This window comes from Balaenoptera physalus (assembly GCF_965194825.1).
Source record: "Balaenoptera physalus genome assembly, chromosome: 1".
NCBI classification, from domain to species: Eukaryota; Metazoa; Chordata; class Mammalia; order Artiodactyla; family Balaenopteridae; genus Balaenoptera; species Balaenoptera physalus.
In genome coordinates, this window is record NC_138882.1 from 82,305,104 (window position 1) to 82,323,370 (window position 18,267).

General features: G+C 46.9%; 1 protein-coding gene across 3 annotated transcripts; it reads right to left on the reverse strand.

Moving 5' to 3' along the window:
- Positions 1-5,924: 5,924 nt before the first annotated feature.
- On the reverse strand, positions 5,925-13,769 carry HAPLN2 (hyaluronan and proteoglycan link protein 2). 3 transcript variants are annotated; one of them, XM_082414849.1, is made up of 8 exons: positions 12,985-13,769; positions 10,817-10,878; positions 8,889-9,033; positions 8,158-8,627; positions 7,598-7,951; positions 7,282-7,398; positions 6,955-7,137; positions 5,925-6,543 (listed from the first exon to the last, which is right to left on the reverse strand). In XM_082414849.1, exons 4-8 carry the CDS (start codon positions 8,243-8,245, stop codon positions 6,263-6,265), a joined length of 1,023 nt encoding a protein of 340 aa, XP_082270975.1. In that variant the 5' UTR covers positions 8,246-8,627; positions 8,889-9,033; positions 10,817-10,878; positions 12,985-13,769; the 3' UTR covers positions 5,925-6,262. The 3 variants fall into 3 exon arrangements, with proteins under 3 accessions (XP_082270975.1, XP_082270977.1, XP_082270976.1); XM_082414851.1 differs by lacking the exon at positions 8,889-9,033 and having other exon boundaries at positions 8,158-8,269; positions 10,817-10,875; positions 12,985-13,764; XM_082414850.1 differs by lacking the exons at positions 8,889-9,033; positions 10,817-10,878; positions 12,985-13,769 and having other exon boundaries at positions 8,158-8,877.
- Between the last annotated feature and the right edge of the window lie 4,498 nt (positions 13,770-18,267).

An 18,267-nucleotide genomic window follows, 5' to 3' on the forward strand; every position in this document is an offset into this window, starting at 1 on the left:
GATATGGATTTGCCTTTCCTGCCCAAGTGCTTTGGCCATCACTAATATCTATATCCAAGGACATAAAGGAAATGGTTTATCCTTATGAGATCCCATATAGTATCACCTCTAACCAAGGAGATCAACTTTATAGTGAAGGAAATGTGACAGTGGGCACATGACCACAGGATCCATTGGGCCTACAATGTACCATATCTCCTTGAAACTGCCAACCTGATAGTATGTTAGTATGGCCTCTTTACACCACATCTAAATACCAGCTTGGGGAAAACATCCTCTAGGATTGGGGTACTGGCCTTCAAAACACAGTATATATATATATTTTGAACCAATGGCCATTCCATGGTGCTGTATCCCATGGGTAAAAATCATGGGTACAGGAACCAGGATATGAAAGAAGCAATACCCCTCTCACCAGTGGCCCACTTCGGGAATTTGTGCTTCCTGTACCTATAAATTCAGGCTCTGCAGGATTAGAAGCCATAGTTCCTGGAGTGGGAGATGCATCTACCAGGTGTCACAGTAAGGGTATCACTAAACCTAAGGCTATAGCAACTTCCGGGTCATTTTGGGCACCTCATGCCAACTGACCAGTAAACAAAGAAAAGAATTATACTGGCCAAGTTGTTTGATCTTGATTATCCCATGTCCAGTGGTAATCATGAACAGGCAGTTACTGCAATGTTGGCCTGTTAAGGGCATGGTAATGAAAGGCTGAGGCCTTCAGGGATGAAGGTCAGGGTTTTTCCATTGTGAAAGACTCATAGACCAACAGAATGAATTGTAGAGGAGGGAGATGTTGAATGTTGATTACGGCCTTGGAACCAACTGCAGCAACTGTTTGTCCCACTAACCTTCTTGTAATAAGACACTTTTTTCTTTTTTTGGCTGCACCATGGGGCTTGTGGGATCTTAGTTCCCTGACCAGGAATTGAACCCGGGCCCTAGGCAGTGAAAGCGCGGAGTCCTAACCACTGGACGGCCAGGGAATTCCCAAAACTTTCTTTTTAATGAATTAGAAATGCGATCAGCCATGACCTTGAAGAATCGGTGAGGGGACAAAGTGATCTTATCATGGAGGCACAAATGGATGAGCAGTGCAAAGGGTTTAGCATAGCTGTGACCCCTATCCTTTGCATTCACCTCTGCAAGGGGAAGGCTTCTGGGAGAACATCTGTGACTCTGCCTGGGAACGTTTTTTTTCTGGCTATGGGAGCATGTTTGTGCTCAGGGCTAGCCAGGAATGGTAGAGGGTTAATGCTTCCAGAGGCAGCCCTCAACTTTCAGACAGGAAGTTGACCAATAATACTTTAGTTTCTTTGCCCCTCAGGTGGGATTTCCTGAGACAGGTTCTACACTGCCTTCCAGAATTCCCCAGCAGGATTGAGCCCCAGTTGCTCCACCTGCTCTATCACAACCTTTCATTAGCTTCCTCCCCTTTCCTGTCTCACTTCTCCGCTTCTATACCAGTGCTCCTTAGCATGACCTCCCAGATAAACTCCTTGCACTCAAAGTCTTGACTCACATCTGCTTTTAGGGAACCCTGTTGTCTTAGTCATTTTAGGCTGCTATAACAAATTACCATAGTCAGGGTGACTTAAACAACATTTATTTCTCACAGTACTGGAGGCCAGCAGATCTGGTGTCCGGTGAGGGCCCACTTCCTGGTTCTCAGATGACTGTCTTCTCATTGTATTCTCACATGGTGGAGAGCAGAGAGAGGAAGTAAGCTCTCCCAAGTCTCTTCTTATAAGGGCACTAATCTCATCATGAGGGCTCCACCCTTGTGACCTCATTACCTCCCAAAGACCCCACCTCCAAATACCAGCACATTAGGGATTAAGGTTTTAACGTATGAATTTTGAGGAGTGGTGGGACACAAACATTCACTCCATAGCACCTATCTAAGACAAATGGAAGAGAATCAAACATTAATCCTACCTTCCCAAATGGGTTATATGTCAGGGTAACATCCTACCTTCCCAAATGGGTTATATGTCAGGGTAACAAAATAGTGGATAAAGAGAAATTTTTCCTCATAGACAATTCACAGCTAATAAATGAAGGAGAAATGACAAAATTAGAACGTCTCCATTTTGCACTTCTAACGAAATAATGTATCTAGACAGTGATCATCAGTAGCCATTAGATTAAAAAGTTGATGAGTGCAGTGAGTTGACAGATGGCCACAGATATATCCACGTCCTAGTCCCTGAAATCTGCAAATGTTAACTTGCTTGGAAAAGGGTCTTTGTGGATGTCATTTATTACATGAATTCATTCCTGGAATTCAGTTAATGGTTTTGAGATGAGATCATCCTGGATTAGCCAGGTGATGCAAACCCAGTGACAAGTGTCCTTATGAGAGACGGAAGAAAAGACACAGGCGCATGAAAAGGAGGAGGCGGAGATTGCAGTGATGCAGCCAGCGGAGCCCAAGAACACCACCAGCCACCAGAAGTTATAAGAGGCAAGAAACAATTCTCCTCAGAGTCTCCAGAGGGAGTGTGACACTGCCGACACCTTGAGTTTGGACTTCTGGCCTCCAGAGCTGTAAAAGAATAAATTTCTGTTGTCTTAAGCCACCAAGTTTGTGGCAGTTTGTTACAGCAGTCATAGGAAACTAATACAGTGAAAAACTTTATAATGAGTGGATCAGACTTACACTATCTGAATTCACTGATCAATCTTAGCATCACTATTTTAGCCCAATAATCAGACACCATGTGCCTCCTGATGTGATGAAGGAGGAAGTATACAGTATCACTTATTAAATATTACTGGGGGGAAAAAAAGTGAGTGTTAATTTAATCAAACTTGTAAATATAATTACAGGAGATGGAGGAATATATTAAATGACACTTTGAGGATACACTCAGCCAAATCAAGACTGTGGGAAACCTGACAGGAAAAAGACCCAGTTACATAAACAAACAAGATGGTATAGATAAAATGAAGGAGGAAGTATTATGGCTTAAAAGATACTTAAAGGGGCTTCCCTGGTGGCACAGTAGTTAAGAGTCTGCCTGCCAATGCAGGGGACACAGGTTCGAGCCCTGGTCTGGGAAGATCCCACATGCCTTGGAGCAACTAAGCCCGTGCACCACAACTACTGAGCGTGGGCTCTAGAGCCCGCAAGCCACAACTACCGAGCCCACGCGCTGCAACTACTGAAGCCCACGCACCTAGAGCCCGTGCTCCACAACAAGAGAAGCCACCACAATGAGAAGCCCGCGCGCCGCAATGAAGAGCAGCCCCCGCTCGCCGCAACTCGAAGGAAGACTGTGCGCAGCAACAAAGACCCAATGCAGGCAAAAAAATAAAAAAGTTTAAAAAAAAAAGATACTTAAATTAACCCAAAACAACTAATCAAATGCAATGTGTAGACCTTAGTTGGATCCTGGTTTGAGCAAATAAACTTATTATAAAGTTATATTTTTAGACATTCAGGAGAAATTGATCATGAACTAAATGTTAGATAACATTAATTTTGTTGGAGGAGTGTGATAGTAAATTATGCTTGTTTGTTTAAAAAAAAAATTTTTTTTCGCCACACTGGGTGGCTTGTGGTATCTTAGTTCCCCAACCAGGGATTGAACCTGGGCCCCTGGCAGAGAGAGCGTGGAGTCCTAACCACTGGACTGCCAGGGAATTCCCAGAATTATGGTTATTTTTAAGTCACTATATATTAGAAACACATACTGACTATTTACAGGTGAAATGATAGGCTATTTGAGATTTGTTTTTAAAATACTCCAGCAAAAAACAAACACAAATGAGAGGATTCAAGAAACAAGGATAATTTTGAAATCGTCAAGCTGGAGGATGGAGTGATTTTTTATTCTGTTCTATTTTTGTGTACTTTTTAAATTCTCCATAACGAAAAAATAATAATAATAGCAATATGAAGAGTAGTTGTAAGAATTCGTGGTCATATGTTTCTATGGGCAAAGAAACAAAGCTTTGCAGCAAATGAAAAGCTCCTCCCATGACCGTTTCTCATATGGTCTCTTGACAAATGCTGAAGGCATTATACTGAAGACAAGCCATCTTCCTACGGGCTGAGCTGCAAGGCCTTAGATCTTGGCTTCCTGGGGTTCTGACTCCATAATAGGAGTGGGGGGACACAAACATTCACTCCATAGCACCCAAGACAAATGGAAGAGAATCAAACATTAATCAAACGTTAAGAGAATCAAACATTAGAAAACCCAGAAGATTGGGGGAGTGGGTGACTACCAATATGTCCAATATGTCCCAGAATTTAGACTGCCCTCCTTGCTGTTGGTGGTCAACATTTGTGCTGGTGCTGTTCACCAAATAGTTCCAATTCTACGTCTAGGCCAAAGTAAGATTGCTCTTTGCTGCCCCCTTGTGGTTGAGTGGGGCCATGTAATTAGTTTTGGAGAATTGAGTTGTGAACAAGACAGGTGTCTCTGGGGCCTGTAGCTATTAACTGCTTGTATAAGACCCTCCAGTGCTCTTTTTATTTTTTCCTTCTGGCATGGTGATTGATGGCATATGAGATGGTGGCTGCTCTGTCACCCGGGGTCCCTGAATAACTAAAATAAGAAGAGCCCCCTTATTGACCACAAAGCACAAGTAGCTAGAGTGAGAAATAAACTTTTATGTTTTAAGCCACTGAGATTTGGGGGTTGTTTGTTATCACAGCATAATTTAGCTTATCCTGACTAATCAGTGCCATACAACAACCGATTCTACAGGCTACCTGGTAAGAACCTGAATAAGAATAATTATTTTTGTTCTGTTACTATCATTATTACTCATTAATTATTATAGGTACCACTTACTGAGTGCTTCTTATGTGTACCAGACATGTACTACGCAGTCGATGCATTGTCTCAATTACTGTTCACAGCAAACTCGGGAGGCAGATCTTATTATCCCATGACCAAGATGAAAAAACCAAAGCTTAAGAACTGGCACAAATATTTCATTTGCTATATGAGGATTATTGAAGATGATGTTCATTCAGTTATCCTCTGTCCCTTATATAAAGTCCCATGGGATGAATTCATTTGACAATGATTGCAAGAATCCTCTTGGAAAGCAATTTTACAACATGTATCAAGTGCCGTTAGAAAGTTCATACCCTTTGCGCCAGTCATGACTATTCTCTAGCCCAGGCTTTTTGTGGTGTAGCTAGATTGCTTGAACAGTAATAAACAAACAAACATACAAATAAAATATATAGAATATAATATATATTAAGGAAAATGAATTAATGACATTGGAATTTGTCTCTTGAGTTCCTGGTATGTTTCTTTTAGCCAGATGTTAAGAATGTCCCTGGTCCAGTTGCCCCTTTTGCCCTGGCGGCCGTGATGGTGGTGAACGCTAAACCCAATGCACAGCCGCCCTGCAGTATCAGCCCTGCGAGGACCTTACTGTGTCCGTTAACCTCCTCTTCCTTCTGAGGGCTTAATTTCCCATCAGCTGTTAACAGCGGAATGACTTTCCTTCCTTTAATAGCAATCATGTAAACCCTTCTGGGAGACTGGCAGGATACAAACACATTTTGAAATATGTTCAGGTCCACCTTGTATTTGTTCTGTGGTGCCCAGGGGCTAGGCCTGGGGGTTTGGAGCGCTCCTGGAAGATTTGAACTAGAGTAATCTTAAGTGAGTGTGTGGCGCCCCCGCGTGGTGCCTGGTACAACACCACCCTGGATTCATTTGCTCCTATCCATGGCCAGGCCGTCCACGGTGAATCCAACTCTCTTCCGGCCTTTTGGTGCCCTCTCCTCGCAATCCCTACTCTCTTGCAGGTTCACCCCTCAGGGGCAGTAGCCTCTGCTCTTACTCTGTCTTCCTAGGCGCGCCGTCAGCACGCTGGGTCCAAGGTCATCCCCCTCATCCCCCCACGCCTCGCCGCCGCGCTTACAGCTTCACCCAACACAAAAAGTCCTCGAGTTATTTTATTGCTGTATATAGAAGTCAGTTAATGCCCCCGGGACGCCCCATCCGTCACCCAGCAGTGGCTGCCTCGTCTGCCGGGGCGCGCGAATCCCCGCGGGTCCGAGGGTCGTAGCCGCGCACCGCCACCGGGTGTGCCACCACTTCCCCTCCCCGACGCCGGGCCAGCCGGGATCCTCGGCCTGCAGCCCTCGGCCGAGAAGGCGGGTCAGGAGGGGCTGCTCCTCGTCTGATGGAAGGGGAGGCTCGCGGGAAAGGGGCGGCAAGAGACCCCTGACACGACTCCCAGGCTTTGTCGCGCGCGCTGGAGGGGGCGCTGTGGGCCCCTATTCGGAGTAGCAGTAGGTCCCGTAGGCCGCCTGCTGGGGTCTGGGGAAGCCGAAGCTGCGCACTCCGGGATCCGGGAGGCCCCCGCAGCGCGGCCGAGGCGTGGTGATGGGGAAGCGCACGCTGCCATCCGCCAGCCAGCCGCCGTCGCATTGGTCCAGCCCGGAGAACTTCCAGGCTGCATAGAGGTGCCCGACCTTGGCCACCATGGCCCCGCGCCGCCGGCACGCCGCGTGGGCTTCAGACAGCGTCAGCCGCCCCGGCACGAAAAACACTTGGCCTGGGGACCGAAGCGGGTCACCGACTGATCCAGAGAAGGGCCAGCCGGGGCGCGGCGGGATTCAGACTCCCAGGGAGCAGAGTCGGGGGGGCAGGTGTGGTCGGCTGGGTCCGAGCTTGGGTAGGAGGAGTGGGAGTAACGAGACTGGGGGTGCGGGTGAGGTTGCGGGAGACAGGCTGGAGCCTGGGTGGGCGGAGTGACGGAGGGGCGAGGCCTTCAAGAGACCACGGAGCTGGCCCGGGATCTCAAGCCACTTGCCTTCTACCTTCCCCGCCCCATTCTTCAGGTCCGGGTCCTGGCCCCGCTCGCCCCGCCCCGCCTCGCCTCATTCACAGGCTGAATCCTCCTCCTTCGCAGCCGGTCAGGCCCCGCCCCCTCCGGTGCTGAGGCTGGCTCGCCCCGCCCCCTTACCTGACAGCTCAGAGGTGAAGCAGAAGGCGTCGTAGCGGTCACGCTTCCGGTCGCGGGGCCCGTAGCTGCGGATCCCGGGCCGCCCTGGGCCACCGCACGGAGCGCGCGCCGTGAGCACAGGGTAGCGCACGGAACCCTCGAGCAGCCAGCCCGCGTTACACCAGTCCAGACCCTCGGTCCACGCTGGGGGGAGATGGCGGGGGGTGGGGTGGGGGGTCGGGCGATTAGAGGCGCCACAGGCGGGAGCCAGACCCGGAGTTCGCCTCCACTGGGGTCCACGTGACAGCCCGGAGGGCGCCTGGGCGGTGCCCGGGTTCGGCCGCTCACCCTGGTACAGCTGGGCGTAGGTGGCCAGGCGTCCGTCTTGCTCCTCGCACGCCTGCTTCGCCTCATAGTAATTGAACTGGTACCTGCCCCGACTGGGCTGGTACGGAAACACCACACCTGGGGGGGGGGGTGGCAGACAGCCTGGGGAGGGCCGGCAGAAGGAGAGGGGGAAGGAAGGGCGGTGCAGCCTAGGAAGAAGGGCTAGGGGGCCCCGGGAGCAGGCGGGGGAGAGGCTGGGGAGGAGCCCTGGGAGGCCTGAGATGAGACAGCCGAACCACCCCTGGAGAGGAGCGGGGCAGTAACCGAAGGGCCTCACCCTCCAGGCGAAGGGTCAGCGCCACGCTCTCGTCCTCGATGCCATTGATGAGCTCACAGCGGTACCGGCCCTCGTCCTCCAGGCGCACGCCCGCGATGACCAGAGAGGCGTCTAGCCGATGCCCCCTTCGCATCCTGGCACGCCCCCCCAGGGGCCCGTAGCCCCGGGCGTGCGGTCCGTTGGTGATGAGGATGGGCGTTTCCTGGAGTTCCCCCGGCTCCACTTTGCTCCAGCGCACCTTGTAGCTGGGAGGCGGGGCGCCCAGGACGCAGGGCAGCGTGGTCGTGGCCCCACGACGAGAGTGAACGACCTCGTGGATGGGGGGCAGGAGGTAGTGGGGGCCAGGGTGGGGTGCTGAGCAGAGGGGGCCACAGTGGCAGGAACCCCCTCACCCTCAATGCCCCAAGTGCCTACCCAGACCCCCGTACCCCAGGCTCCCCCAACCCTCTCCTCCATTGCTCACTCAGCAATGACTCTCAGCCCCAGAGTATCTCCAACAGCTGCCCTTTCCACTTTCCCCACCACTGTTCCCCAGATTCTGGGCAGAGCTAAGGTCTTACCTGAGTCCCCCAGGGCTCTGTGGAAGGTGGTGAAGGCCCAAGGGAGAAGGAAGTGGCAGAGAGTGGGGAGACTGATCCTGCCTTGCATGATGGGGAGTCAGCCCAGCACAGTCTGCAGGGCACAAAGAGTGGGCATTCCTTAGGACTAAGGGAATGGGGTGGAGGGAACAGGGTAGATCTCCCATCAGGGATTCCTGAGAGGGGACCGTCGAGCTGGAAGCCATGAGGGCAGAAAAAGGGGCTGAAGTTGTTAGCAAAAGGAAGGTGATGGGGGAGGGGCAGTAACTAACTCCACTCCCTGCCAGGCCTCCTGAGCCCATCCCTCCTCCTCTCTCACATCCCTTCAGTCAGCAGGTCCTAATTTAGCACCTCCTCTACCTATCCATTCTCAGCACAAGTGGTACTTCCCAAATCTTGCCTTCTGGATTGCCACCTGTGGTCTCTGTCCTCTCCCAATACCCATTCTTCATCTGAAGTCAGAGTAACTATGGTCTTGTCACTCTCCTGCTTAAAACGGTGACTCCCCATTGCCATGAGGATCAAATCTAGTGTCTGAACCCAACTTCCAAGGCTCTCTGTGATCCAGCCTCTCCCAGCACCTCCAACATTGCCCCCCTACCCTACCCCTCACCACCTGTGCCCTCTGCACTGTGCTCCAGACATGTTCTGGCTCCAACACAGTCCAAGTTCACCCTCACCTTCCTCTTACAGGCAATCAGTTTGGGCCTCACCTCCTCTGGGAAACCTTTCCTCTCCCCTCCACTTCATCACGCTGTAGTGCACTGTGATCTACTCCTCTGGTTCCCCTACTGCCTTGGACTGGGGACTTTTTTTCTTAGAAGTATTTCTATTAGCAGCTAAATTAGCAGTGTGGATCTGAAAGTAATACATATGCATATGTAGACTATGTCAGTGAGCTTTCCAGTAATTATAAAGTTATAAAGTATAAAATTATAAGACTATTAAAAATGATTTCAAACACAATTGTCTATTTCAGTAGTTGATTTTTCCCCCCTTCTTTATTCTATTCTTTATTCTTTATCACCTTGGCCATTTTTTCTTTTTTTATCCTTATAAAAGACTTCTACAGACAAGTCTATTGACCTAGATGGAACATTTTAGAAAAACATTTTCTAAATGTTTACTGTAGTGTATATTTAAATTTCCAAATGGTAGTTAACCCAGGATTTTACAACTAAGCCTAGAATTTTGTTACAAAATGTAATAAAAAGTTTTTAAACCCTTTAACAATCAATGGTATAAGTTTCATATTCTCCTGAATATATAAATTTGGTATACTTCACTTCTACTGATAACGTTTGTATTGTCTCTAAGAGACATTAACTTTTAATTTTCTGGAACATATTATCGTTGTCACAAATAGTCTTTTTTTTTTTTTTGGTGATAAGAATGAATAGCAGGAGCAGCATTTGTTAAACCAAATCTAATATGAAACTGACTCTTTCTTGTGAGTAAATTTGAATTTTGAAACAGTAGAACAATAAGGCTTAATATAAAGCAAAATAAATTTTTTATGTTTATGATCTGACCTTGGCCATTTTTTTAAAAATTGGACTAAAGACCCCTTAACCTAGTTTTATTCCTTTTTGAGATCTGATTCCTCCACTTCCTAATCGCATGACTTTGAACAAGTTGCTTAACCTCTCTCTGCCTCAATGTCCTCATCAGTAAAATGTGGTGAATAGTAGCACACCTACCTCACTGAGGAGTTGTGAGGATTAGAAGAAGTAATATATGTAAAATGCTTAAATAGGTCCTGATATCTAGTAAGGGCTATGTATATGTTAGTTGTTATCTGCAGCTCCCGGCATAGTTTCTGGCACACAGTAGGTGCTAAATAAATATGTGTGTTAATGAATGAGCTCCCATTAAGGACTTCTGGGAAGAAGAGCAGGGACATGGCAAGAGGAAGGAAAGACTGGAGGAGTCGGAAAGCTAAGGAGCTGGACTCCATCTTCTTGCAGATGAAGGCCAGAGCCGAGCATGCAGCAGAAGAGACAGGGTTGAGGTGCAGAAAGGACTTCTCAATGGTTAAAAAGGAAAGCATCTGGGACAGGGACCTGAGCGCGAGAACACATCTCCCGTACAGGAGAACCTGGTAAGCACAGTGATAGTGGGAACTGAGACCGATTGAGGGACCCATAGTAATGACAGCCAGCACCCACGTTTAAAGTTTAACGTGCCTGAAACTGCTCTAGGCACTTTACATGTACACTTTTATATTTACTCCCCTTAGCAATGAGGTAGGAACAACTATGGATCCCATTTATATATGCTCAAAGGTGCTCACATGTCAGGATACTTGAGTGAGGTCACACAGCTAGTAAGAGGAGGGGTTTGCTGGGACTTGAATCCAGACTTGACATGAGGTTCAAGCTCTTAGTCACTGATCTGTCTTTCTGTTTCTCAGAGCAGGCGCACACATATCTTCTTCATACCCCTTACAGAGAATGAGAGAGCGGCCAACAGCTCCAGTGCCTCCCCCCACCTTTTTTTTTTCCACTTATAAAGTTTTATTTAAGAGAAATATTCATAATTTTTATGGGACACTTTTAGGTATAGAATAAAATTATTTCACTGATAATTATTTTATGAACATTCTGATCAACAGTACTGTGTAAGATATTTTGACACTGACCTGTTAGAAGTGGGTCTCTTCACAGAGATGGAGGGAGCAGTGACTGGCAGCTTTTTGTCCTGCTGAAGGAAGAGGTTCCAGGTGAAGGAGTTGCCTGGGCCCCTGGGAGGTCCAAGCATCTAAGAGCCCCAGGACTTGGGCCCCTGATCATCGTGGTCTCTCCTTTCACACCTTTGAGGAAAGGCTTCTGTCCTGAGTTCAAAGAAGTCAAGGTACCAAAAACTCCCCCACTCATCACTCCACTAAGCCAGGCTAAGTGACTAGGGTCCAGCTCTGTGACCGGGCACTGTGTCTGTGGCACTCACTGTCCTGGGCCCAGGGGAAGACACGGCTTAGGAAGAGGCATGGGAACCCATGAAGAGGGATGGAGTAAAGGAGGCAACCCAGGAATAATTACCTGGAATATTGTGGAGAATGGGGTGCCTCGTTTCTCCTAGATGCTCTTAGACCAGAGAAGGGATGGATTAATGGGTGGGTGTAAGGATGTTGGACTGATGGGCATGGACTGAACTACAAATGAGGCTCAAAGATCCATAAGTGTCAAGTTCCAGCTGCCTCCACTTTTCCATACGGGCTTACTCTGCGCAGCACCACTCCACCTCCCCCAGCAAAGCCCTCACCTCTGCCCTCCGGTGCCTGGGTGCGCATTGCCTATGGGAAGAGGCTCTCAAGGTGGGAATCAGACTTCCAGGACCTCCAGTTGCTTCAAAAAACCTGACCCCTTCTGTCCAGCTCCCCTGTCTGTCATCTGTCTGTCCTTTCCTTCTCTGTCCCCACCCCATCGGAAGCACAATTTCCCATTGTCTCCTTCTTTTCCCCTATTGTTGAATAACAGGGGCCCTTTCTTTATCCTGTGGGTAATGGCAACGAAATGTCAACAGCTGGGGATGTGGGATGCAGGACCGGCTGGCACACACCACCGGAAAAAGGGCCTGGGTGGAGGCGGGCTCAGAACAGGAACTGACATCCCCAAGGAGGAGAAAATGGGGAGAGGGAGAGAGAAGGTTGGTGAGAAGGTTGAAATGAGGTCCCCCTCAATATTCAAGCTTCAAGGCTCTAAAGAGATTTTGTGTAAGGCCGGGGAAATGGCTGAACTCCACAGAGAGCAGAGTGAGTGGTCAGCATTGCAATAGGAGAGATGGAAATTAGATAGCACAGAGGACTTTGCTGTCTCTGGGAAGGACATGGGAATTTCTGAGGATGGAAGGATTTTGGAAAGCTCTCCAAGAGAGGGCATCTTATTTGTTCCCTAGTTCCCCATCGCCTCCTTCAGCAGATGGATAATCTTAAAGTTCTCAAGAGAAGGGAGATCCTTAACCTCCCCGAGTGAAGATTCACTTCTCTAAAAATCCCTCTTATTAGGAAGTTCTTTTGGAAGTCTAAACTCCTACTGGAGTTTAAGCTCATTTTTTAAACCTTTCTATTGAGATAGAGTTTACATACAACAAGGTGCAGATCCTAAGGGTACAGCTCAATAAATTTTGACATGTTTTTACACACCCTGTAACTACCCAGCCCCAGATTAAGATATAGAACGTTTCCAACACCCAGAATAAGCGCATTTCTTTTTTGTTTGCTGTCAATGCAAAGGGAGCACTCCCTCCGTAAATAGCCATTTAGAAACGTTTCGAGCTTCGAATGGTCTCTTGACCTTCTTTTCTCTCTGCAACCCAACATCAGTGGCTTCACGTTCCTAAATCCTACACTTTCAGGATCCTTAGCCTCCTCGTTTACCAGAGGGAAGGGAAAGTGACTTGTCCAAGACCACACAGAACGCAGTTGTTGAGTCGAGCCTAGGACGTTCTGCTTTTCCGGCTACTCCCTCTTCCACTCCTCTCCTCGACCCTCCGAGTCAGCCCCGGAGCTGCAGGGTCTTCGCTGGGGCCATATTTGACAGCATGGAGCCCACCCCGACGGTGCTCTTTAAGGATTGGATCGACTGACTGTCTTTTCCTGTCCGCTCCATCCTTTCCTAAACCCTTCCCTCTTCCTCCCAGAGAGAAGGACAAACGAGAACAGACAAATAGCCGCCTGTGTCCTCTGCCAGGACACCCTGATCCCGCGCATCTGATTGGCTTCCGCCCAATGCAAACAAACAGCCTTACGCGGAGGGGGAGCGTATAAAGCCTCCATGGCCTGACCGGTCGCACCCTGATTCCCAGGCTCACCCCTCGTTGCTCCTTTCTCCCCAGACCACTTCTGAGTTGCGGTTCGGAAGTCTCTGGTGTATAAATCCGTAAAAGGCTGAGTTTGGCAGGGAGGAAGGCCTAGAACTATGCGATAGATGCAAAGAGAACCCCCTTGAGGATGGAATGAGAAAGGAACAGACCAAGAATAAATATAGCGTGAATAACCAAACTGTTTAGTCTGCTCAGGTCACCTTCATTCTCAGTTCTTCCCGAAGACACTACGAGATAGGAATGAGGTAAGACTGCTCAAGCTTGAGTTGGCATCTTTTCTGGCATCTTCTGAGGAGAGGCCTTTGCCACTCCTGCTGCCTACCAACCAGGGTGAGGTGGAATCATCTAGGAGGAGCATGGAGTCCTGACACCTCTTTCCCTGACACCCCAGACTCAGCCTCCACCCTCCAGGCACGTTCAGCAGACTAATTTTCTGGATCTTTGTTGACGGCAAGCATGGGCCCAGTTTACTACGGGATTGTTGCATGAAGGACTGGAAAAATCGGCAAAATGGTACTTTAGGGTGCATAGCAGGGAAGGGCCAGGTGTGCTGGGGTGGGGGGGTAGTGGGGGGCTTCCCGCTCCTTCCAATGAAATTTGCATTCACACCCAGCTGCCTCGGCCACCGCAGAGTCTCCAGCAGACGCTGCAGGGCCGTCTCTCGCTCCTTCTCTGCTGGGTCTCACCTTTCTCCTCCTCCCTGGGAGCCCCCAGGCCTCCTCTTTCTTCTAACCCAGGCTCGGGCCTTTTGTGGGGCTGCATCCTGGCTGCACTGCAGGACCATGTGGGGGGAGAGCCTGGGGGAGTCAGCCTTGTGGAAAGGCATGTTTTCCGCTCAGGATGCCTCACTGTACCCTGAACAGCCTTTGTCCTGTAGACAGTCAAGGGTGGGAAGGAAGGGGAAGATGTGACCCAGGTCCTTGGGTGTGGGGTGGGCTGCCAGTCTGGAGGGGGCATGAGGCCACATGGGCTAATGGGAAGAACACTGGACCATGAATCAGGAATCCTGTTCCAGCCAGATGCCGACTTCCTATGAGACTCTGTAGCAACCTCCTGGAGCTTCAGTCTCTCTAATTATCAAATGGGCACCACACCTGCCCAGTGGGACTGGCTGGTGTGAGGATGGTGGAGCAGCCTTCTACCCGGTGAAAAGCACGCTGTGAATGAGGTTCATTGTTATAATGGTTAGTTCAAATTGGAAAACTGCTAGAGAAGGGGAGAATGAGATGGGAAAGAGCTGAGATCCGTTAGACCCCCTCATCCTTGAACATCCTTGAACTAGCCACACCCTCCAAGAACAGGTGGAGCCCCTCATGGGGCTGGGGTCTCTTTCTAAACAGTGAGGGTGTCCCTCTCTGTATTTCCATCTTACTCTATTTCCATCTCTGTGGAGAACAGGAGGATGTCACCACCATGCCTAAGATGCCACGTGGAGCCCTGACCGTGTTCCATCTCAAGCTGCCCCGCCCAGCCCAGGAGTCCTGACAGAACTCAGTTCCCTGTTCGTCACTCCAGCCCCTTGATTTGGGGCTCTTGAGAAGTGGGACCCACAGTGTCCACTTCAGTACTGATCAGAACCTAGAAACTAGAAGCAAAGATGTCCACAGGGAGGAGCTGGCTGGCTCTATGGGCAGCCTCTTCCTGACTCTGAAAGGTCTTGAAAGACAACAGTGGGGATATCTGGTTGTCCTCATCTCAACCTGGCAAATGTTCAGGTTCCTCAACCATCTCTATCCTCAGGGCGTGGTGGCTGAGGGGTGTGGCCAGGGTAGTGCTTTTTCTGAAGTCCCTCTTTTCTGAAGGGCCTCAGGGTGTAGAGAACTGTGTGAGCAATGCAGTAAATGAACTTAGGAAGGTCTTGAACTTATGAAGTGCTCAGGCTAGTGGGATAACACCTGTCCTATCGCAGAGGTAGATGAGGGTAAAACAAAATGTTGGAAAGTGCAGAGAACAGTAAAAGACAAATGTCTAGAAGTTGTTTCCATGGTTACTAAGATTTAACAATTATATTTTACATATTACTAATCATGTCTCTGTTTGTCACAGTCAGTTCATGGCTATATTCAAGTGGGCCATTTAAATTGTACTTTTGGGGTGCAGCTACTATGGAAAACAGTATGGACGTTCCTCAAAAAACTAAAAATAGAGTTGCCATATGATCCAGCAATCCCACTCCTGGGCAAATATCTGGAGGAAACTATAATTCGAAAAGATACCTGCACTCCTATGTTCATAACAGCACCATTCACAATAGCCAAGACATGGAAGCAACCTAAATGTCCATTTACAGATGAATGGATAAAGAAGATGTGGTACATATATATAATGGAATACTACTCAGCCATAAAAAAGAATGAAATAATGCCATTTGCAGCAACATGGATACAACTAGAGATTATCATACTAAGTGAAGTAAGTCAGAAAGAGAAAGACAAATACCATATGATATCACTTATATGTGGAATCTAAAACATGACACAAATGAACTTATCTATGAAACAGAAACAGACTCACAGACATAGAGAACAGACTTGTGATTGCCAAGGTGGAGGATGGTTGGGGAGAGGATTGGGAGTTTGGGATTAGCATACACAAACTGTTATATATAGGATGGATAAACAGCAAGGTCCTCCTGTAGAACACAGGGAACTATATTCAATATCCTGTGATAAACCATATAAAAAATATGAAAAAGAATGCATATATATGTATAACTGAATCACTTTGCTGTACAGCAGAAACTAACACAGCACTGCAAATCAGCTATACTTCAATAAAATCAATTTTAAAAAATAAAATTGTGCTTTTGTTCATCTACCTTGAGATTCCCGAGTCCTCATTTTATCAGCCCTTCTCACACTCCCAGGCCTCAAGGCTTGCTCTCTCAAATCCCTGCCTCTGTTCTCGTTCAAGGCAGTCTAAGTTGGATCTGACCCTACTTTGTACAGACTCTCACTCCCAGTCTCACGTTAGTCAAACTTAAGCCCAGAAGTAAGAAGATTTGCAAGTATTAATCAACCATTCTCAGGCCAGAATGTGAATAATTTAAATAGGTGAGCCCTAACTTATAGCTCTACATTCTCTCACATGGGAAATATAAATACCCTCACAGTATTAACGTTCCCATTTTATGGACAAAGAAACTGATGTCTAGAGAAAGTTAGTTAATTGTTAGTGAGTAACCCAGGGAGCTCATCTCCAAAGCTAGATGAGTTCTTCCCTTCTGTGGAAGAATAATTCCTCCAAACTTAGAAAAGGTAAAATGAGAATCGCTTTTTTTGTTGGTTGTTGGGGGTTTTGTTTTGGGGGGGAGTTGTTTGGTTTGGTGTCGCTCTAGGGCATTGTCTAAAAGCTTGCTTGACACTCAACTGACTCTCCTGGAGAATGTAACTTTGTTGTTATAGTATATTTGATAAATAATCTACAACCAAAAAGAGATGAAACATTTACAGTCTGTATGGTTAGTGGTTAACTTGCAGAAGTTGATAAAATGATAGGGTTTTATTGCCCAACAGAGAAGTTAACCACAAAGGTGTTTTGGTTTTATTGTCCTGGAAACTTGACCAATCATATCTAAATTAGCAATCTTATTTCGGCATTCCTTTTTTTATTGACTATATAAATCCCTGTTTCTCAAATGCTCTTCAAAGCAGCTCTTTTGTCTTCTTCCTAGTTCTGCCATTAATGAGTTAAATAAATCTTTGATGTGAGTTCAAAAATAACTTTGAGAATTGTTTTTCCACTTCTCAACTTCCCTATATTGAAAGCAACATCCTAGTGCTTTCTGCTTCCCTGGAATAGCAGATCCACTTGTAGAACTAACACATGAGTGCCCTGAGAGACTGAACCTCCTTGAGGGGAGGATACTTTGTATCTCCAGCCTGCAGAGGACCAGCAATGGCACTAGGAGGAAGTGGCCATTCTCAGCAAGAGTCCTCTACAGTGCCTTCTTGTAGTTAAGGCTACGAAGGCTGCTGCTCCAATGGGCCACCATTGTTACAGCAACTCAATTTCATTAGCTACATCAGAGACTTTATAATGCATCCATTGTTCTTCCTCCAGGAAGCCTCCCAAGAAACAATTTAACAGTTTTCTCACCTGGCATATACTAGCATTCAGAAAAGGTTTACTGAATAAATAAATAAAATTGACGTTTTCTTTCTTTCTTTAATTTCTGCAAGCTTAACCAAAGGGCAGGACATAACGGTTAAGTTCCACAGGCTCTGGAATTTGAGTGTCGGGAGATAAATCTCAGGCAACCTACTAACTGGATAACATTAGGCAACCTTCTCTTTACTTCATTGTTTTCCTCTGAAAAAGAGGATAATGACATCAATAATTAGAAATGTGCCTGACTCATAGAATGCACTCAATGTATTTTAGCCCTTACTGTTGGTGAGGGGAAGAAGTGTCACAGGGAACAGAATCAATCAAAACACAGATACTGACTGATTGATCCTGAGGGATCACGTGATTTTTTAAAACCATAAACACATACAAATCAATGTCCCACTTATTTTTATTTATCACGAAACATAACAAAATTAATACATGAACATAATGAAAAAGAATTAAACCAGTAACAAAGGGATAAAACGAAAGTAAAATCCTCCCTTCCTTTCTTCCTTCCTTCTTCTTACTTCCTCCTGGAACAATTAAACCATTGTTAAGCTTCTTCTGTACCTGCCCATAAAGTTTTTAAGAATCTACAAGAATTCAAATAAATAGAAACATATATCATGCACATACTCTTGTTTTTTAATCTAATTGGGATCATATACAAACTGCTCCCTACTTTGTTGTTGTTTTTTTTAACCTAATAATATGTTGTGAACATCAGTCCTATCAGCACATGACATAAAGCTTCTTTATTCTTTCCCATGTCTGCATAGTATTCCAGTGGGTGGCTGTAGCATAATTTATTTAACGAGATGCCTATTGTTGGAGACTGCTAGAGGTTGGACAACCAGTTAGCCATCTTGGGAAAAAAATATGATCCATAATTCATTCCTTAAACTAAATAAATTCTTGGAAGCTCAAATATTTAAATGTAAAAATGAAGCCAGAATGAGTCATAGAATAATAATTTTTAAATTGGAGGGCAACTTTTATTGCTTTCTTAAAAACTGATTCCACAATGATACATTTAATTGTAGACAGTTTAACAAACATAAAAACATTTAAAAATGAGAATCCCAGGATTTCTCTGGTGGCTCAGTGGTTAAGACTCCGCGCTCTCAATGAAGGGGACCTGGGTTTGATCCCTGGTCA